Below are 22,538 nucleotides of genomic sequence, written 5' to 3' on the forward strand. Positions count from 1 at the left end.
AGTGAAAGTTCTAATTGCAGCGGGGGTCTAAAAGTGTCACCAACCAGTAATGACTGTCATCCAACATTTTTACAACGCGAGGGTCACGGTTAAGGCAGCGTAACATAAAGTCAGCCATGTGTGCCAGACTGGTAACGGGCAAGACTTCCATGTCCTCACCAAGATGATGACTGACCATGCTCTCCTCCTCCTCCTCCTCCCCCCTGTCCTCAGGCCACCCACGCTGAACCGACGGTTTTACAGTTGTACTGGTACTAACGTCTACAGCGCATTATACCAGCTCCTGTTCTTCCTCCTCCTCCTCCTCTCCCTCATTGTCCCCCAATGCATGTTGGGATGAGATGAGGCTGGGCTGTGTGTAATCGCCCGCTACGGCTTCTTGATCCATCTCATCATACTCTGGCTGCAATGCCTCCTCTTTAATTCTCTGCAGAGAGCATTGCAAAAGACAGACTAGTGGGATGCTGACGCTAATGATGGCGTCATTGCCACTCACCATCTTGGTGGACTCTTAAAGTTTGTCAGGATGGTACATATGTCAGACATCCAGGTCCACTCCTGAGGTCTTATGTGTGGAGTCTGACCTGAATATCGACGGCCTTGCTGCTGCGGGTATTCCACAACTGCTCTCTTCTGCTCACAAATCCTTTGCAACATATGGAGGGTAGAGTTCCAACGTGTGGGGCCATCACACACCAGTCGGTATGCCAGAAGCTGCAAACGCTGCTGCAACATAGCAAGGGTGGCGGAAGCTGTAGCCGACTTCCGAAAATGAGCTGACAGGCAACGTACTTTGACAAGCAGATCTGACAACTCGGGGTATGATTTAAGAAACCGCTGAACCACGAGGTTAAGCACATGAGCCTGGTATGGTAAGTGTGTGTTCTCGCCTCACCTCAGAGCCACCACCAGGTTACGGCCATTGTCACACACGACCATGCCTGGATGAAGGTTCAGTGGTCTCAACCACAGATCTGCCTGCTATTTCACAGCTGTCCACAACTCACAAGCAGTGTAAGGTTTATCACCTAAGCTTAAGAGTTTCAGCACAGCCTGTTGCCGCTTGGCTGAGGCAGTACTGCAGTGCTTTCAGCTGGTAACTGATGTGGTGATATCTGAGATGGAGGCTGAACATGAGGAGGAGGAGTAGGATGAGGTGCAGGAGCTGTAAATTGTGGGGGCAACTCTGACTGACATAGGGCCCGCAATACTCGGTGTGTGGAGGATGTGTTCCGTCCCAAGGTCCGACTGGGTCCCAGCTTTCACTATGTTTACCCAGTGTGCAGTCAGGGAGATGTACCGTCCCTGGCCACAAGCACTTGTTCACGTGTCCGTTGTCAGGTGGACCCTCCCAGTAACTGCGTTGTTGAGGGCACGGCAGATGTTTTGGGACACGTGCTTGTGCAGTGCGGGGATGGCACACCGGGCAAAATAGTGTCGGCTGGGGACCGAGTACCGAGGGTCGGCCACCGCCATAAGGTTGCAGAAGGATTCCATCTCCACCAGCCTAAAAGGCAGCATTTCCAATGCATAGGACTGTGGCCTGGTCGGCGTTGGTTGCGAATTTCCGCTTTCATTCAAAGTTCTGGAATATGGAAAATTAAACACTGCGGTGGGACGTTGATGTGGACGTTGATGCTGTTTCTAGAGAAACTGCCATAACAAGTGAAGACTGAGAGGATCTTTGCATGCAGTATGGAGAGGGTATTGCCTTGCACACACAACAGGGGGTTTTATTACATGCACATCAGCGGAAGAAGCAGTGGTGACACCCGCTGACACTGGTCGTGGACCCTGGGGTTCGCCCCACAAAGTCGGGTGCTTTGCTACCATGTGCCTGATCATGCTGGTGGTGGTCAGGCTTGTAGTTTTGTCACCCCTGCTGATGCTGGCATGGCAGGTGGTACAAATGGCCTTTTTGGGGTTATCAGCAGAGTCTTTAAAAAAATTCCAGATTCTGGAAGACCTACCGGTTGTATTGGCAACGTCCCTCGTGTTGGTGTTACGGGGTACTGTTGCCTGCCATCTGTGTGCGGCCACCACACTGCTTCTTCCTGCCTGTTGGGGTACTCTGCCTCCCTCCCCCTGTGTGCTGCTGGCCTCGCTTTGCGTGTACTCCTGCCACATTGGGTCAGTTACTAGATCATCCACCACCTCCTCCTCTTCCACTTGCGCACCACGATCCTCCTCCTCACTTCGTGGCAATTGTGTCTCGCCATGGTCCACCTCTTGTGACGAATTGCCAGCATCAACTTCCTGTGGCCGTGGCTGTTCAAATATTTGGGCATCGCTACATGGGATCTTCTCTTCCACCACTTCAAGCAGAGCAGGCGAGGGGCACAAATATGGAAATATACCAATGAACAGCTCTTCAGAGTGTCCAAGTGTGGGATCAGTTGCTGTCTGACGACACTCAGCATGGTGGGAGGAAGGAGAATCAGGGTGAGGAGGAGTATGCAGTCGAGACTCACGGCTACTAAAACTTGACCGTGTGGAAAACAGACCGGAGGTGGTGGTGCCCAGGTAACTGGAAGTATTATCTGCTATCCAATTAATGACCTGTTCACACTGATCAGTTCGCAATACTGGTGTTGTAGTGTGCTTCCCTAGTAATTCGGTCAAGAAATGGGAGCGAGAAGATGTGGCTGTTGGTTGTGGCACATTTTCACCTTTGCCATGGCCCCATCCTCTACACGCATCATCACCAGAATGTCCAGTTCCACGTCCCTTGCCATGCTCCTTGCCCATTTTAAGTTAAGTAATATAGCTTACACTCGCACTATAAATGGAAAAAGGGTAATAAAAAGGAGATTAGAACCGTGGAAGAGGAAAACCACAGTTATATTTCTCTGGCCTACACCAGAACCTTTCAAACAGATATATTCGTGACTGAACAGACAGGGAGACACTATTTTTTTTTTTTACGTAAAACAGGCAAAAAGCTGGATAATACAGAGATTTGAACCAAGGAACTGCAAAACCACAGTTCTAATTTACTGGCGTATACTAGACTTTGTTTAATAGATATATTTGGGGCTGAACAGTCAGCGACACACCCAAACTGTTTTTTTTATGTAAAAAAGGCCCAAAAGTGGATAATACAGAGATATGAACCGTGGAACTGCAAAACCACAATTCTATTTTTCTGGCCTACACCAGAATCTTTCAAACAGATATATTTGTGTCTGAACAATCAGGGAGACACTATTACTGTTTTTCTTTATGGAAAAAATAGCAAAAGCTGGATAATACAGAGATTTGAACCGTGGAACTGCAAAACCACAGTTATATTTTTGTGGCCTACACCAGACTCTTTTAATCAGATATATTGGTGTCTGACCAGTCAAGGAGACACTATTACAGTTTTTTTTTACGGCAAAAAATGCCAAAAACAGGATAATACAGAGATTTGACCCGTGGAACTGCAAAACCACAGTTATATTTTCTGGCCTACACCAGAATCTTTTAAACAGATTTATTTGTGTCTGAACAATCAGGAAGACACTATTACTGTTTTTCTCTACGGAAAAAATACCAAAAGCTGGATAATACAGAGATTTCACCCTTGGAACTGCAAAACCACAGTTATATTTTTCTGGCCTACAACAGCCTCTTTTAAACAGATATATTGGTGTCTGAACAGTCACAGACACTCATTTTTTTTTTTTGGGGGGGGGATACAAAAAGATTAATAAGACGCGTATTTGGACAGTCTGACTGAGGAAAAAAAAAATACAGGATTTAGATGAAAAAAGTAATAATTTTTCCTGGCCCCTGAGACCGGGGTGATAAGTCCAGCAATTTGACCAACAGGAGCACACAGAACTGTAATGCAGCATTTGCTGGTATAACCACTGCGTCTCCTATACAGCCTGCCTGCCTGATATCTGGGATGGATATTAGTCGTGAGAAGGACTGTTTGTTTTATTTGGTAGGCTTTAGAGACCCTACACTAACTATTTCGGAGTATAAATGTGTCCCTAGCTGAGCAGCACTGACCCTACACTGTCTGATCCGGAGCGACTGTGCACAAGATGAGGGCGCCCGGTTTTAAACACTCGAGGTGACGCTGTGCGGCCAGCCAATCACTGTAATGCCCACAAACAACATGGCTGTGGCATTACAGTGACTGGCTGGCAATCTCTACATGTTCATTGGCTCTGTAAAGAGCACCAAGCGTGCAGGGCGGAGACCCGAACTCCCACCCGAGTAACCCGGAAATGCTCGGTGCTCGCCGAACATCCCCAGTAGTGAGATGCTTGGGCGAGTACCGAGCAATGTCTAGCATGCTCGCTCAACACTACTAATTATTCAAGCAAATTTTACATTCAAAAAGTCTAATGGCGCTCCTTCCCTTCTGAACCCTGCCGTGTGCCCAAACAGTGTTTTTTACCCACACATGGGGCATTGGCTTACTCAGGAGGAATTGCACAACAAATGATATGGGGCAATTTCTCCTGTTACCCTTATGAAAATGCAAAATTGTGGGCTGAAAAACAATTTTGTGGAAAAATGTGAAAATTTAATTTTAACCGCTCAATGTTATAAACTTCTATGAAGCACCTGGGGATTAAAGGTGTTCACCACACATCTAGATAAGTTCCCTCTGGGGTCTAGTTTCCAATAAGTGTCACCTGTGGGGGTTTCCACTGTTTAGGCACACCAGGGGCTCCCCAAACACGACATGGCATCCACTAATTATTCAAGCAAATTTTATATTCAAAAAGTCAAATGGCGCTCCTTCCCTTCCGAACCCTGCCCTTTTTCCAAACAGTGATTTTACCCCACATATGGGGTATCGGTGTGCTCAGGAGAAATTGCAAAATACATTCTGTGGTCCATTTTGTCTCGATACCCTTGGGAAAGTAAAAAAATTTGGTCTGAAGTAAACAGTTTGTGAAAAAAGTTAAATGTTTGTTTTTTCCTTCCATGTTGCATCAGTTCCTGTGAAGCACATGAAGGGTTAATATACTTCTTGAATGTAGTTTTGAGCACCTTAAGGGGTGCAGTTTTTAGAATAGTGTCACTTTTGGGTATTTTCTGTCATATAGATCCCTCAAAGTCACTTCAAATGTGATGTGGTCGCTAAAAAAATGGTTTTGTAAATTTTGTTGGAAAAATGAGAAGTCGTTGGTCAACTTTTAATCCTTATAACTTCCGAACAAAAAAAATTTTGGTTACAAAATTGTGCTGATGTAAAGTAGACATGTGGAAAATGTTATTTATTAACTATTTTGTGTGACATATCTCTCTCATTTAAGGGCATAAAAAATTAAATTTGAAAATTGCAACATTTTCAAAATTTTTGCCAAATTTCTATTTTTTTCAAAAGTAAATGCAAGTCTTATCGAAGAAATGTTACCACTATCATGAAGTACAATATGTCACGAAAAAACAGTCTCATAATCCGTGGGATCTGTTGAAGCGTTCCAGAGTTATTACCTCATAAAGTGACACTGGTCAGAATTGTAAAATTTGGCCTGGTCAATGTCTATGGGATTTCCAGAGAAACTCAAGAGCTGTGCTTGGTTTTCTCCAGCAGACACTTTGACAATGACTCTATGCACACCTCCTTCCTTCAGAATTGGATATCAGAGCCCCGATTTCAGGGTGTCAGGTCCCTGATTCTGGGATTCCTGGGAATCCCACCTGTCAAATCACCAGCAATCAGAAAGTTATCCCTTACCCCTTCCAGTAGTTACAAGATTTTTCCAACAGAGCTTCAAAGTAATGCAATGAAGCTGGCTGTATCACTGGAGCACACATTTACCTCTTAACTGCAAGCCATTCTCAGTGCAATTAGGCTTCTCTGGTGCTGTAGAGGCAATTAATTTTCCCAACGAGCCACATGAGAAACCATGACTGTTGGAGGGCCAAACCAATTGACTGAAATTTATGATGCTCAATATTAAGATTAACATATTAATTAGAATTATAATTATTATTTTATATTTATATTATCACTTAATATTAAGCAGAATTAAGAATTATATATACAGCATGAGCCCCCACAAAACTTCCCTATATACAGCAAGAGCTCCCTCATAGCCTTCTATATACAGTATGAGCCCCCACAGTCTCCTATATGCAATATAAGCCCCCACATAGCCTCCTAAATACAGCATGCGCCCCCAAATAGCCCCTTATATAAAGCAAGATCCCCCACGTAGCCTCTAATATAGAGTATGAGTCCCCACATAGCCTCCAATATACAGCATAAGCCCTCACACATCCCCCTATATTCAATATGAGCCCCACATACCTTTCTATATACAGTATGATCCCAAACATAGCCTCCAATATACAGCATGAGCCCCCATACAGCCCCCTATATTCAGGATGAGCCGTCACAAAGCTTTTGTCTGACCCTTTATTGTTTCAGCCCAATCTACAACCACTTTTTTCTGTGGAGGTTGATGCCTCTGTGGTTGGAGTTAGAACTGTGCAGTTGGAAGGTAAACCGTCACTCACTCAACTTCATCGATATGCTTTCGTTTCACAACATTTTTTACCTGCCTACAGGTATTATGTTGTTGGTAATTGTGAATTGTTGCCAATTAAGTGGGCCTTCAAACATGTTTTCTTAAACATGTCAAACATAAAGTCATTGTTATCATGGACCATAAAACTCTGACTTATTTAAAATCGACCAATATACTTAACCCTAGGCAAGTTAGATGGGCCTTGTTCTTTTCTATATTCGATTTTATTGTAACTCTCATACATGGTACTAAAACCATAAAATCCTACGTGCTTTCCCAAAGTTTCTGCCTGCCTCAGGCTGAGACAATGTGGAATGGAAAAAACGCGGACTTGGTGAGTGTGCCAGAAGGATGAGTATCCAAAGGTAAGTGTCTAGGACTGTCACATGTCTTAGGCTGAGGACTCTGAACTGGTTCCTATTCATTCTTCTGTATAGTCATGTCATCTGTTTCCTTATATCTGACTGAAGAGATCCAAAGATTTCAGGATATAGCCCCGGACAACACTCCCAGCAAAAAATTGCTTGTTCCTTCTCAGTTCTGTCTGCGAGTCCTTCAGGAATCCCCTGACTTGGTTCTCACTGGTCACTCTGGGATTAATAATCCCCTATGACTTGTAACCAAGTATTTCTGGAGGCCAGCAATAGTTTAAGATTATAGGGAAAGTGTGTTCACTTGTGAAATTTGTGCCATAGCCAAAACGCCCCATAAGCATCCCGCTGGATTGCCCAAATCCTTACCCGCTCCTAAGAGACCATGGACCCATTTCTAAATGGACTTCATTACTGACTTGCCATAATCCTAAGGCCCCTTGTAAGAGTGTGTGGGGTGTACGGTAACATCAGTCAGGCATGACTTCTCCTTACTTGAACTCCTGAGAGTCAGTTTCCTGTGTATTTTACAATGAATGCTACTCTGGTTATCTCCTGCTTGTTTTACCTTTGTTCAGCCTTTGGGTAATACTCTCATGACCTTGGCCAATCTCTAAACTATTCCATTTGTCGGTATTACACCTTGTATGTGTGCCGCCCAGGCTGGGCCGCTGCGGTCACGGACTGGTGCACTGCGGTCTGAGTGCTGGTATGGTTCGACCCGGGGCGTGCGCCAGCCTTTATCAATTGCGGTGGTTAATAATAAAAATCGTTTGTGATGCCAGTTGGAATGTCCAGCCTGGTATGGCCAGGCACTGATGGGGGTCCCTGGGAGTTAGGTGGTGATGGGCAGTGCCAGATTCTGCAAACAGTTCCAGAAGTTTCTGTACAATTCACATACAAGATTTTGATCAGACTTGCATGGTGAGGGTTCATATTCTCTTCTTTGAGGTTGTGTAGCCTTCATTCTGCTAATTAGACCTCTGGTATACGATTCCTTGGACCCCCAGGGTCCAAGGTAAACAGTTACTGATTCTGTGATCCCTTACAGCCAGCAGGCAACATGAATCCTGTCAGAACACTTACTTTCTCTTGCAGCAGTGTCTTTGACTACATGCAGTTGCTAAGCTCCCAGGTAAAACACTCTACTGCTCGTTATATGAAGACCGAGCCGACTCACAGTTTAGCACAGGCTCTGGAAGTCTCTGTGCTCTAGGGACTGGACCCTGCCTTGTGCAGCTTGCCCTTGCAAAGAGCACACTTCTCTCCCTTGCACAGGGAACTACTCCATGATGCTCCTTCCTCACACTACGGCTAGCACTACTGAAGCACCTCCTAAGGGATCATGTACAACTTTCTAGTTTGGCAAAAGTGCACAGTCCTCCAGTGAGGGATCGGGTAACAATGTGTGCATGTAATGCACCATTGCTGCCAATACATATGAATTATCTTACACATGCAGGCATTTTGTGGTGCTATAGATACGGGCGCCACATTTGCCATTTTGATTCAGACCCAGCAGCCTGACCATTCCTGCCAGCTGTACCACTGGCCAGTGACTACTCTGAGGACTCACCCCAAGGCCCCTATATAAGTCCAAATCCCTGTACATGGGTTAAAAAGTGGTTAACAAGGCTCTCCTGGAAACTGATAGTACGAAAAGCCAGAGCAAAGTTTGACCATGAAAGCCTTTTCTAGATTTGCCAGGCAACCACTGACAGACACTTGTAACAAGTGGCTTCTTTGTAATAATTTGAACTTAAAGACCTGCTTTTCGTATTCTTCTCTGGACAATTGATACTGAGATGTGTCTGCTACTTAATGTCTGTGCATCATTTATGACGGGTGTTGTGAAGTTTTGTCACTTTGCGTTTTCTGAGGCTGGCAACTCTAATTAACGCCTCCTCTTCAGTAGATGTTATTATTGGTCTTCCTTTTCTAGGGAAATCCTCATGAGACTCAATTTCATAATAACAATTGAAGGTTTTCAAGACTTCACTTGAGGATACCTTCAAGGTATTAGTATTTTTCCAAATTGACTGACTTTTATGTCTTAAAGTAATGATGTACTGTAATTTTTCCTTACTTTGTTGAGTGGTTATTTCCAAATTCTGGCTTAGGCAGTTGTGGAATATGGTTCAGCACTGTATGGAACTGTATATCATCACTGCCTCAGCAAAACACACCTGATGGTTGCAAACACTTTCTGACGATTGGTGATTCCACCAATGATCTCTTTACATGGTATATTTGTTCATTAGAAGCCATTCCCGGTAACTTCCTGATGAAGCTGCTTAAGAGCATGGAAAGGGGGTATGAAACTAACATCAGAAAAAATGTGGAAAACTTTGAGGAACCTAAGGTTTAATGCATATTCTGGTTTGTTTCATATGTGTTTCTTTACTCCTTGTTTCCATATGTACCCCTTTGTGGTTTTGCTGCCTTAAATCTGAATTTACAATGTAGACATTAAAATAAGAGCAAGAAAACATTTCCATGAACAGGTATGTCCACACTTTTGACCAGTACCATACATTGGTACAGTTTATTTTCTAGGATAGATTGATTTCTAAAATATAAGTTCTCACAAACATTCACAACTCTTTTCACGATTGGTAATGCAGGAAACCTGACAAAGCATTTTATAGAAGATTATTTTGATTGAATTTCTGCTTTAAGTAAAGATACAGTCATTATGCAAATTCACATAAATGCCATCTGAAAAATGATTTGAAACTAAAGATTAGGATTCAATTTGCTGTTCAATGTAGTATAGTATAAATAGTAACTGTTTATCTTGTTACCTATCTACTGGCTAAGTTATTCTAGCTTGTTATGGGGCCCACTACTAGGACTGCCACCAATCACCAATTCAGGTGACTTGTGATCCTCCCTTGCTTTAAGACTCCACTGAACATGTGACACATCATTTACATATGTGATAAAAAATAGTTTTCTTGATAATGTTTTCTCTCCAAAAGATGGTAAAGGCATGGTTCTACATTTGTTGCAGTCTGCTACCTAGCAATCTTACTGGATTGTTGGACAGAAATATAAGTAGAATGCCTTACAAGTAGAGATGAGCGTTGTTCTACTCGAACTGTTCGCCAATCTCAAATTCGAGCTGTTTTGGGCGGTGTTCGAGCCGTTCGGCGAACACGAACAATTTGAGAAAAATTCGGCTGTTCGAGGTTATGTTCGATAACTGTTCGTGCACCAAAATAATAACTGGATTTTTTCTCAGTAATGATGAAAATTAATGTTAATACGCAGTTTGAGTGTACAGCGGGGTGGGGGGAGGGGCAGGGGATGGATCTCTGCAGGAACAATGAAGATCTCCATTTTTTTTTCTCTTTCCCGCATATGCAGTGGGGAGGTGCAATCTGTCAGCCTATCAGCAGCGCACACATGGAGCGAAGTGCTTTTTTTCACACAAGCAAGGGCATGTGTCATTGGCAGTGTATGTCACATGTCCTTGCCCTATAAGACCAAGCCATTTTCCCCGTCGCCACCATTTTCTCACTGCTGCAGCTGCGTGTTAGACGGCAACGCTGTTGCTGTGTGCGCTATACCTTGCTAATTTCAAGCCAATTTTCGCACAAATCTACAGATAGCTTGGGAGTAGGGAATAGTTGTGATTGCAGTCCTTTTAAGGACTAGGTTACAGCATTTCCTACGACTTTTATCAGGCAGGTCTGTGCTCTTAAATAGATAGATTGTGGGAGTAAAGACTAATTGTAATTGGAGTCCTTTTCAGGACTAGGTTACATCAGTTCCTATCAGTTTTTGCCAGGCAGGTCTGTGCCAGTGCTGTGCAAGTTTTTTTCACAGCATTTGGCTGAATCTAGCAAAGCTAATCCTTTTTGGCCTATTGCAGAGTGTGTTAGTCAGTGGAGTAGCCTATCTGTGTTGCAAGTTATACCACCTGTGTATAGAATACCAATTTTTTTACTGCACCTAGTGAAGTAAAATCTTTTGGGCATAGCATCATTCTATTAGTCCATCTATACTGACCTCCATCAGGTTGCAAACTGAATATATTTTTTTCTGCATCTACCTCTGAAAAAATATTGGGCTTCTAGCTGTGTGTGGGACTTGTTCTATTAATCCATCTATACAGACCTCCATCAGGTTGCAAACTGAATATATTTTTTTCTGCATCTAGCTCTGAAAAAATATTGGGCTTCTAGCTGTGTGTGGGACTTGTTCTATTAATCCATCTATACAGACCTCCATCAGGTTGCAAACTGAATATATTTTTTTCTGCATCTACCTCTGAAAAAATATTGGGCTTCTAGCTGTGTGTGGGACTTGTTCTATTAATCCATCTATACAGACCTCCATCAGGTTGCAAACTGAATATATTTTTTTCTGCATCTACCTCTGAAAAAATATTGGGCTTCTAGCTGTGTGTGGGACTTGTTGTATTAGTCCATCTATACTGACCTCCATCAGGTTGCAAACTGAATATATTTTTTTCTGCATCTACCTCTGAAAAAATATTGGGCTTCTAGCTGTGTGTTGGACTTGTTCTATTAATCCATCTATACAGACCTCCATCAGGTTGCAAATTGAATATAATTTTTTTCTGCATCTAACCCAGCCAATAGTTTTGGCCTAATACCACAGTTTGGCCACTCAGCTCTGCTCGGTTCCCATCCATTGTTTTTTTGTGCAAACAACTCCAGAGTTGTGAATTAGTTAACCACCAAAATGAGTGGAAACAGGCCTGCTGCTGGTGGAAAGGGGAATAGGCGTGTTGGGAAGGGGAAAAAAGGTTGTGTCCGTGGGGTAGGTGTTAAAGCAACAGTAACATCTGCAGAAGAAAGACCATTTTCCAGCCAAACTAAAATGTCTACTTCTTTTAGCGGACAATGTGATAATATCCCTTTCTTACGGCCACGCCAATCGCTACAAATTCCAGATGAGGCACAAAAACAGCAGGTGCTTCAACGGATATCAAGTGCTCCTTTAAGTGGGCTCTCCTCCACATCAACTTCAACATCACAAATACTCCAGTCCTCAAAGGTGTCACCCCAATCGCACTTGCTTCCTCACAGCTCCCAAATCTCCAGCTGCCCGTCTGAGTATGAGGTAGAACAGATGGTTGAGTCTGCAGAGCTGTTTACTCATACTATAGCCTGAGAATCAGAGGTCGACTCCAGCGCTTCTGTGAATTCAGACGAGGAAATGATCTGCACTGATGCCCAGAATCTTTATGAGTCGGATCCAGGACCAGACGCAGAAGGTTCTGACCATAATGTAGACCCTCATTCCCAAACTGTAACTCCTGTTGGTGGAGACAATGAGGAAGACGATGATAAGACTCATATACCTGATTGGAGCGACAACTTTATTTTTTTGTCAGGGCAGGAACAGGTTGGCTCTGAGGACGACGGGTGTGATAACGCACAGGGTGATGATGATGAGGTTGGAGATCCCACTTACTGTCAATACACAGTCAGCCAAGAGATGAGGTCAGCAGAGGAGGTGGAGGAAGATGCTAGTGACGACGAGGTCAGGTTGCGCCTTCCTGGACAGAGACGTAGTACTGGAAGCACGTCAACAACTGCATCCTCAAACACAAGTCTGCCTCTCACCACAAGTCGTGGTGGCTCTTCAGGTCGCATGGGTGCTAAGCCTTGCATAGCCTGGGCATTTTTTCAGATCGATAAAGATGACCCAACTCGTGTTATCTGTAACATTTGTCAGCAAAAGCTAAGTAGAGGCCAAAAAATACATAGTTTGAGTACTTAATGCATGAACCGGCACATGGACATGAAGCATAAGTTGCAGTGGGAAGCTCAGTGTGCTACAATGCGGCCTAGCCGGCCGGGCCAACCACCGTCTGCCATATCTTGTGCATCCGCGGCGTCTTCATCCTCTGTGACTGGGGGGACAGCAGTCACACCTGTTTTGGGGCGCAGACCTGCCACCTCTTTACCCGCAACAGCCAGCGTGATTGGCAGGTCATCATTTTCTTTGGAGGTGGTAACACCAGCTGGTGTTGAGCGCTGTCAGACATTGATAGCACCACCTTTGGATCAAGACAACCTAATATGTCCGCCTGCACCTTCCTCACAGACCGGCAGTTTGCCGGGGACACACTTATCAACCCCGTCTAAGCACAATAGCCAGCCCTCGGTCCCTCAGACGTGGAAAAGTAAAAGACCATTTCCTCCTAGCCATGAGAAAGCTAAGAGGTTGAATTTCACCATCTGCAAGCTCTTGGCTACAGAAATGCTACCTTTCCGCCTGGTGGACACAGAGGATTTTCGAGACCTTATGTTCGTCGCAGTGCCCCAGTACCAGATGCCCAGTCGGCACTACTTCTCAAAGAAAGGTGTGCCTGCGCTCCACCAGCATGTCGCACACAACATCACCGCTTCTTTGAGAAACTCTGTGTGACAGGGTGCATTTCACCACAGACACTTGGACGAGTAGGCATGGACAGGGGCGTTACATGTCGCTGACTGGGCACTGGGTAACTATGGTGACAGCAGGACAAGGGGCTGCTGTCCAAGTCTTGCCGTCCCCACGAGTTGTGCGTCAATCCTCTTTATGTCAAAGTTCCTCCACTGCTTCTGCCTCCTCAACCTCCTCTCGGTCTTCCACCTGCACCCAAAGCCTGTCTGGTCATGCCACAAGCTTTCTAACTGCGCAGAAGGGATCCTGCACACCTCCTTACTATGCTGGCAGTAGGGCTCAACGTCATCAGGCGGTTTTTACATTTAAATGTCTGGGAAATGTGAGTCACACAGCTGAGGAGTTGTGGTCAGCTCTGGAGAACCAATTTCATGAATGGTTGTCTCCACTGGACCTGAAACCAGGGAAGGCCGTGTTGCGACAATGCTGCAAACCTGGGTGCGGCCCTTCGCCGGGGCAATGTCACACACGTGCCTTGTATGGCTCACGTGTTGAACCTGGTTGTCCAGGAATTTTTAGCCCACTATCCCAGACTAGATGGCCTTCTGCAGAGGGCACGGTCGCTGTGTGCTCACTTCCGCCGTTCGCATCCCGCAGCTCAGCGACTTACATCTCTACAGAAGTCGTTGGGCCTGCCACTTCACCGGCTAAAATGCGATGTGCCTACCCGGTGGAATTCAACTCTGCACATGTTGCAGCGACTGTGGCAGCACCGACAAGCCCTGGTGCAATACGTTCTGACGTATAGCCTGGGCCAACGAGATTCAGAGGTGGGGCAAATCACGCTGGAGGAGTGGTCTCAGATCAGGGACCTATGCACCCTTCTGCACAGTTTTGAAATGGCGACGAAGATGTTTAGTGCTGACGATGCCATTATCAGCATGACTATTCCGGTGATTTACATGCTGCAGCACATGTTAAACAGAATTCGGAGTCAGGTGGTGGCACAAGAGGAGGTGGAGGAAGTAGAGGAGGAGGAGTTGTATGCGGAAGGGCTAACATCTGCAAGGTCCAGACGGTCGGCAGCACCAAGGCGGCAGGCATGTGAGGGTGGGGGAGATGGTTTTACCAGGGCGCATGGTAGCAGCCAAACTAGTGAGGAAGGTGCAGGAGCCCAGGAAGAAGTGGAGGACGAACTGATGGAAGACTCATCAGATGAGGGAGACCTTGATCACATTTCTGTTGTGCGAGGTTGGGGGGAGAGGACAGAGGAAGGAAGCATGATTGTTACCTCGCCACCAACACAACAGGGACTTGGTGCTCCTGGATGCGCAACACACATGAGTGCCTTCTTGCTGCACTACCTGCAACATGACCCTCGAATTGTGAGAATTAGAAATAATCCTGACTACTGGGTTGCCACACTGTTAGATCCCCGGTACAAAAGTAAATTTGCAGAAATTATTCCTGCCATAGAAAGGGATGCACGCATTCAGGAGTATCAGCAGAGACTGTTGCAGAATCTTACATGTGCTTTTCCACAAAATACCAGTGGTGCACGTAATGAATCTCACAGTTCCAACTTGCCAACCGTGGGACCGTCAAGTGTTCAGCACTCAAACCGTAACAGAACCACAGTATCTGCTGGTAACATCAATTTTGCGGAATCATTTCACCACTTTTTTAGCCCATCCTTTGCAAGGCCACAGGAGACAAGAAGTCTGACACATAGTCAACGCCTAGAGACGATGGTACAGGAGTATCTCCAAGTAAACATTGAAGCCACGACTGTGTCACTGGACCCTTGCTCTTTTTGGGCTTCCAATCTGGATAAATGGCCGGAGCTAGCCACTTACGCCTTGGAGATCTTGTCATGCCCCGCAGCCAGCGTTCTGTCTGAACGTGTGTTCAGCGCTGCTGGTGGTGTGCTGACAGATAAGCGCACGCGGCTCTCCACTGATAATGTAGACAGACTCACGTTCATAAAGATGAACAAATCATGGATCCGAAACGACTTTTCTACCCCTGTGTCATCCTGGGGAGAGTAAAAGCTTGATGATTGGTTAAAATCACCCTACCAACCGTTTTTAGCTTTCAAATTACTAATCATGTTTATCTGTATCTTGGCTGGAAAATAATTTGGGCTTTGTAGCAGTGTGCAGCACTGATCCTATTAGGCCATCTATACTAAAGCTTCACCAGATTTAAAATTAATAATAATTTTTAGCTGCATCTAGCCCGGAAAATAATTTTGGGGCTCCGAGATGCGCAAGACACATAAGTGCCTTCTTGCTGCACTACCTGCAGCATGACCCTCATATTGTCAGAATTCGAAGTAATCATGACTACTGGGTTGCCACACTCTTAGATCCCCCAAACTTTTCGATCAACCTTTTCATTTTAATAAAGACCAAAAAAATGGTCATTTTTGAAATTATAAGCATTAGCAGGTTGTTAGAAACTGAAATCAAACAGTTTTAAACTCAAAACTTTATTCTAGGTGATGTTACATTTTCACATAGGATCCCTTGTTCGAAAGGAGCTTCTGAACTCTCTCGTCCATTGAATTTGTCAGGTTTTGGATGGTTTCTGCTTCAATTGTTTTGCATGAGGACAGAATACCCTCCCAGAGCTGTTGCTTAGATGTGAACTGCCTCCCGCCATCATAGACACTACTTTTAATGATGCTCCAAAGGTTCTGAATGGGGTACAGGTCAGGGGAGCATGGGGGTCACACCATAAGTTTGTCCCCTTTTATGCCCATATCAGCCAGAGATGCAGATGTTTTATGTGCAGCATGAGATGGTGCATTATCATGCAGAAAAATGATCTTGCTGTGAAATACACGGTTCTTCTTCTTGAACCATGGCAGGAAGTGCTGTTTGAGAAAATCCACATACATTATGGAGTTCATCTTTAGCGCCTTCAGGGATCCTAAAGGGGCCGACAATCTCTCTCCCCATGATTCCAGCCCAAAACATTACTCCACCTCCTCCTTGTTGGCGCTGTAGCCGTGTTTGCGTGGGGTGTCCATCAACCAGCCATCCTCCACTCCATCCATCTGGACCATCGAGCGCTGCACGGCACTCATCCGTGAACAAAACAGTTTTGAAATCAGTCTTCATGTAATGTTTGGCCCACTGGAGCCGTTTCTGCTTCTGTGAAGTGGATAGAGGAGGTCGACAGGATGGCGTATGCACAGCTGCAAACCTCTGAAGGACCCTGCATCTTGTTGTTCGGGGGACGTTGGAGGCAAAAGCAGCTTCAAAAACTTGTCTGCTGCTATGACAAGGCTTTTTTGCCGCTGCTCTTTCAACCTGACGTAATTGCCTGTAGGAAAGAGTCCTCAATTTGCCATTATCAGCACGCACTCGTGTGTACTGTGAATCAGCTACATACTTGTTGATTGCCAAGACACTTCATCCTGATCATCGCACAATGTTGATTGTAGTCATGCCTTGACCTAAACACTCCACAATTTGTTGCTTCTCAGCAGCCGACACATCCTTTTTCTTTCCCATTTTGGCAGAAAATATAGGCTGCTTAATAATGTGAGACAGCCTTCTTAAGTAGTCTTGCCTTTCATTGGACACACCTGCCAAACTAATTAGCACAGGTGTCTGCAATTGCTTACAGTGATATAAAGAGCCCTGACACACATCACCATCAATGAGTTTAACTGACAAACAAACAAATTCTTCCCTTATCACTCCTAAACACTTTTTGCATAATAATTTGGAACGCAGTGTACATGTGCTTTTCCACAAAACACCAGTGGTTCACGTATTGAATCTTACAGTTCTAACTTGCCAACCGTGGTCTGTATGGAGTTGTTCAATAAAGGGCCCAAAATTAAGATAACATAGATGGGAGAGGTCTCTATGAATAGGAATTCCTAAGTATTTGATACCCTGTGAGGGCCAGGCAAAGGGAAAGTTGGACTGGATGGAATCCTATATGGATTTGGGGAGGGAGACATCGAGGGCCTCAGACTTCGCTGCATTGATTTTAAAATTTGACCATGTAACAAATTGATCTATTTCAGCCATAACAGCATGGATGGATATATGTGATTGAGTGATATATACTAGGACATCATCAGCAAATAGAGAGCACTTGTACTCGGTACCTCCCACCTCAATCCACCTAATATTGGGGTTATGGCGAATTGATGAGAGCAGGTGCTCCGTCACTAGGATGTATAAGAGAGTGGACAGAGGACATCTCTGCCTTGTCCCATTGGTGATTGTGAAAGGTGATGAAAATGTTCTGATGCACCCCCTGGGCCTTGGGACACCCGGAGACGGATCCTTTTTGGTGGATGCTGGTATTTGTAGTCTTCGTGGCGGCGACCCGGTTCCGTGGTTCAGGGTGGTCAAACCAGTGGCGGAACTATTTATGTGGTTTTGATGTTTAAATGTCCGACTACGCCACCCGTGGATTGCGGTCAGAGTGAACCGCCGCTGCAGGGCAGACCGCTGAGGCTGGTGTTGTGGGTGCAGCAGAGCGTAGCATTACTCCCCACGGGAGGAGTATAGCCTCAGGGCAGTGTATGCGGAGGATGGGGGTGATGGTGCAGGGCAGCAGCAGTAACGACACGGAGTCAGTGATGCAGTCCAGGGCCTTTACTCACAGTTCTTATTATCCAGACCACGTCTGCAGGTAACGACTGCCCATGTCGTACTGTGCTCACCAGGTGAGGGGCTCAGACAACTCCCAGATAACTTTGGAGCGCTTCACAGGACCCCCTTTGTGTGTCCTTTGTCTGGCCTTTCTTACCAACCCTTCTGTCCGGCTGCCTCGGGCCTCCTCTTGGTAAACTTGGCGCCAGTTTCCCTGACCCTATGTGGTGCCTTCCTAGCGGGTGTAGCGAGGGGCTGCAACACATAAAATGTCACAGCCTCCGGTTTCTAGCTGAGGGTCGTTTCCTGCCTCCACTAGTTTCGGGGACCGGTCTCCCCCTTTGGCCTGACCCCTCCACGCAGGTGGATTCGGGCGTGCGGTGGCGACTCGCCCGTCCGCACCCCTGGGATCCCTTCATTCCTCGTTCCTGGAGCCTTCTCCGCTCCTCTTCCTTCCTTCTCCCTCTTCCAGGCCTGGGCCTCTGTTACTAGGCCCGACTCCGGAGCAGAGCTCATGCAGAGCCCCTGCTCCCTGCCACTTCTGCTCAGACTTCTCTGCACTGAACTAAGATGGTGCTCACCTTTTATACTCCCTTCTCAATGCACCCAGGAACTGCTTCCTCCCTGCTCCTGCACTACAGGGTTCCCCTTCCTCAGTGTTCCCTCCCCCCACTCCAGCCAGGGACAGGGACTGTCGTGCCCATTTCAGAGGCATATTGGTCGCCCTGCCCCACGGCATTGTGGTGTAATGCATGCAGGTGTCGGGTCCTGATCCACACTCCATCCTTACCTGAGAGTGAGATATCACACCTCTGGGTGAGGTGCAATACCTCTGTAGCAACCGAGCCCTCAGGGTGCTACAGTTCCATTTATCTTCAGCCTTGGTGACGTATTGTGATACAGGGCCGTGATTTTGGCTATAAAAGGGTCCCCTAGACCCCTACCCCAAGCTTTTTAAGAGAATCATATATGGCGTGCCAGGAGACTCTATGGAATGCTTTCTCAGCATCCAACGAGAGTATCTAATTACAAATTTTTAACTGCATCTAGCCCAGGAAATACTTTGTGCCTAGTAGCAGTGTCTGCTAGTCAGCGGATTATCCCGGCTGTTAAGCAAGCTACACCACCTGTAGTTTAGACACTTAATTTTTTCAAAGGAAATGCTTCGGGACCATGGGATACTCAGAGAAGAGCATCAGGAGGCACCCCAAGGCATAGGGGCTGGGACTGGCAGTAGGATGCCTTGCGGTGGACAGCCGAGCTCGATCCTTATAAAAGCTTTTTAACTGCAGCAGCTTTAGTGGACGCTACTGGAGCTGGAATTACGCGGCTGCTGGCATGAGACTTGCCCTCCAATATATCCTTGTAAATGGATTTAAAGTGTATTCATTCAAATTAGAGAGACAATTTAAATTAAAAAGCTTAGAGCTGCCTCCACCACAGGGGGGCTCGCTCGACCCACCAGCGGACAGGCACCAGTATTGGGAGAGGGGGGCTGGCCATCAGGGTTCACCGCGGCTCTGGCACAAACCCGGCGACACGGAGGTGGCACGGGCAGGAGCGGACTGGCCGTGTCGGCTTCTCACTTTTTGGATTTTAGAAGGGCATGACATGCCTATATCTGTGTCTCCCCCTCCTTTTACTCCTCCACCTCTTTTATTTTCGCATGACTATATGTACTTGTCACTTTTCCATGTGTTAGTTATGTCTTCTGAGCAGTTTGTCAGCTTTTGGACACCTTTGAAGGTGTTTTCTATGTGTTTCTATGTGTTTTTGTTTGCCTGCCATTGGTTTTAACGGTGTTCGAAGGTGTTCGACGAACAGTTCGACGAACAGTTCGGCGAACACACAGGTGTTCGACGAACCGAACCGAACTCGAACACTACGGGGGTGGCTCAACACTACTTACAAGCCCTAGTCTAGAGGTAATCATGTGAAATAATCATGGCCATACAATGAAAGACTATTCACATTTTCACTTGTTCTTTTTGCCAAACGTTCTTGCTGTTTGAAAGAATAAATATATCATAGTCATGATGGTTCCCCATTTGGATTACTGTCAATCATCACTAGTCTGTCATTTTTATTGTGAATTATTGTGATATAGAGTTCATCAGCCATCATTAGCTTCTGCAGAAAAATATATCCATAATTTTAATTATCACAATAAATGGAAACCCTGATTCTAATGTGAACAGAGCCCAAAGTTTTCAATCCATTTTCTTTTTCATTCTTTTTATTAAAAGTGCAGCAAACTTGAAACCTGCATATATCATTTCTTTAAATAAAAACATGGACATTTTGGTTTACAGTGCTGAATTTACAAGCTGAATTGCTAAATTTACACTTAAAAGTAACACAAATATATCTTGTACTGTACCTTGTACCACTTGATTTCTGGCTCCCTGTATGGCATAATGAAATCTTCTATCTCTGGGCATAGGATTTCTTTGCTTTTGCTAAGTTCAGCTTTTTCAAAGTATTTCATTTTGGAGTTATAGCAAAATCCAGTGTCATTGTCCCCTACTGCCAAGGATATAGAAACTTTCATGCAGTATGTGGAATTCCTGTAAAAATATAAAGAATATAAATTAGAAAAACCCAAGAATATTTCAAGGAAACACATTTCTGCAGCATGCAAGTTTCTCTACATGTTCGCACTTTTGTGTGTATAAATGTCAACGATGCCTGAGGGGGCTGAAGGATCATGAATGCCTTAATTTCATACCTCAAGAAATAATTCATCTGAAATCCGAAATTATGCACAATGCTGTCAAATCTGTTTATTTCCTGTCCTGAACTAATAATGCCTAAGCAAGGAGGCTGTGCAAGTGATTACAGCTGTACAAGAATCTTGTCCTATTTTTATAACGAACAGATGCAAAGTATTCCACAGAAACAATAGCTTCCGCTTTTGCAAACCAGATTAATTAGTATTAGCCAAGATTTTAAAAGGCCATAGTATTTATTTCTTTGAGTGGATTAGAGAGTGACTTTCATTTCGTAAGATGCCTATTGTAGAAATGATATATATTACTATCCTTCTCCCTTGGTGACCTTTCATTTTTCTTTTCTATTGCTTTATTCTAGTGAATTTTAAAACGTTCTCCAGATTGTCTTTTAATCCGTTATCATTTTTTTTTTACCCATGGATTTTGTTTTTCTACAATCATATTTTTGTGACTTTTCATGGTTCAGTATACATTTGCCAACATTATTTAATAAGCTCTTTACACTGGTGGATAATGAAAGGTATAATACCAGTAACTTACAGGCTGTCAAAGCACATGATTAATGGAATGAAAATCTATAGAAACATGTAAAATGCAGATTTCAAAGAAACAGCTTGGCAATAAAGTATATCAACTTCTCACCTCATGGAAGGCTCAGACAAAGACTGACCCTAATTGATCTTTTACTTTCAGGAAAACCCCATGTCTGTTAATAGACATTTTTAATTATTACTACTTTCTGTATTGTACTTTTTCTGTTCTATTAGTATTTTGTGTGGTAAGTTCTTTAAAAGGTACATCATGTTATCCTTTATTACATGTCAAATTTCCTAAACCTTGTATAAAGATAGTTTACTGAATAATGTCTGTAACTAGAGTCTATATAGTGTATAGTTTGGCTTTTATACTAAGTCTTGCAGCAAGGCTTGTTAAAAGGGTCGATATTGACATATAGGATTGCTACTTCCAGTAGGTGACACCAGAGTCCTAGTCCTCTTCCTGTCTGAAGAGGAAATTTACATATTTAAGGACTTGATCCTGCAATTGTCTGATTGCTTATACTGTTTACAGTGTATTGCAGCTTGTAGAACAATCATGGTATTGTATGAATGCCAGTCACAAGCTGGACAGGCATGAGGGTTTTCAGCAGGTCAAAAGCTTACATGGCAACCTATCGCATTGTGAAAAAGTCCATTCCATGGACCACGAACTTTCAATATTGCTGTTAGAGATTGCCAGCGGCTTTTAAGAGGTATTCAGCATTTAGTAGAGCTCAACGCCACTACCCGCTCTTAGAATCAGATGCTTTTTAACACAGCTATCATCTGCCAGAATGATGCAGGAGCAATAATACTCCTGAGCCTGCATCAAAGACAAGGACCTGACAAAAGCCGTACCAGTACCAGAAAGGGGTTAACATTTAATCTATTCTTAACCTTTCTTTAAGTTAAAATATGGATGTGAAAAACCCCATCAAAAAGAGTCATCTAATAATACATTCAAAGCTGTCATAATTATTGCTAGCAGTAGAAAAAAACACTGCGGCCATGATTCATCAAGACCGATTAGAACAACGCCGGTGTTGATGAGGGTCATATTGGAATCAGACTCTTCTGATCTATGAAGAAGCCCATGCCTCTTAATGAATCTGATGTGTCTGAAATTAGACAGGCTGTGGTTTCCTACTCCATTCTACCCTGTCCAGTATAACTGGGTGAAAACACTAAAAGTTGCTAAATCTTTGCACAATTCTGTATTGAGCAAACATTTTGCAAATTTTCAAAGCAAAAGCAAATTACTCCAGAATCCTGATGCAATTTCTTTGATAAGTCAGGGCCTGCATCTTTGCTTAGATTTAGAAAGAACCAGCTAGCCATCATATATATATATATATATATATATATATATATATATATATATATATATATACAGTTATATGAAAAAGTTTGGGCACCCCTATTAATC

General features: G+C 44.4%; 1 protein-coding gene across 1 annotated transcript in view; it reads right to left on the reverse strand.

Moving 5' to 3' along the window:
- Nucleotides 1-22,538, reverse strand: part of IL1RAPL1 (interleukin 1 receptor accessory protein like 1) — a 2,084,623-nt gene that overhangs the window by 813,522 nt on the left and 1,248,563 nt on the right. Inside the window, exon 4 of the mRNA XM_073667404.1 lies at nt 20,222-20,408. Coding sequence (XP_073523505.1) covers nt 20,222-20,408 — 187 coding nt within the window. The remainder of the gene's footprint in view (nt 1-20,221; nt 20,409-22,538) is intronic.

The sequence above is a fragment of the Phyllobates terribilis genome, unplaced genomic scaffold (assembly GCF_046119375.1).
Source record: "Phyllobates terribilis strain yellow unplaced genomic scaffold, ASM4611937v1 Scaffold_2__4_contigs__length_985480577, whole genome shotgun sequence".
In the NCBI taxonomy this organism is placed as follows: Eukaryota; Metazoa; Chordata; class Amphibia; order Anura; family Dendrobatidae; genus Phyllobates; species Phyllobates terribilis.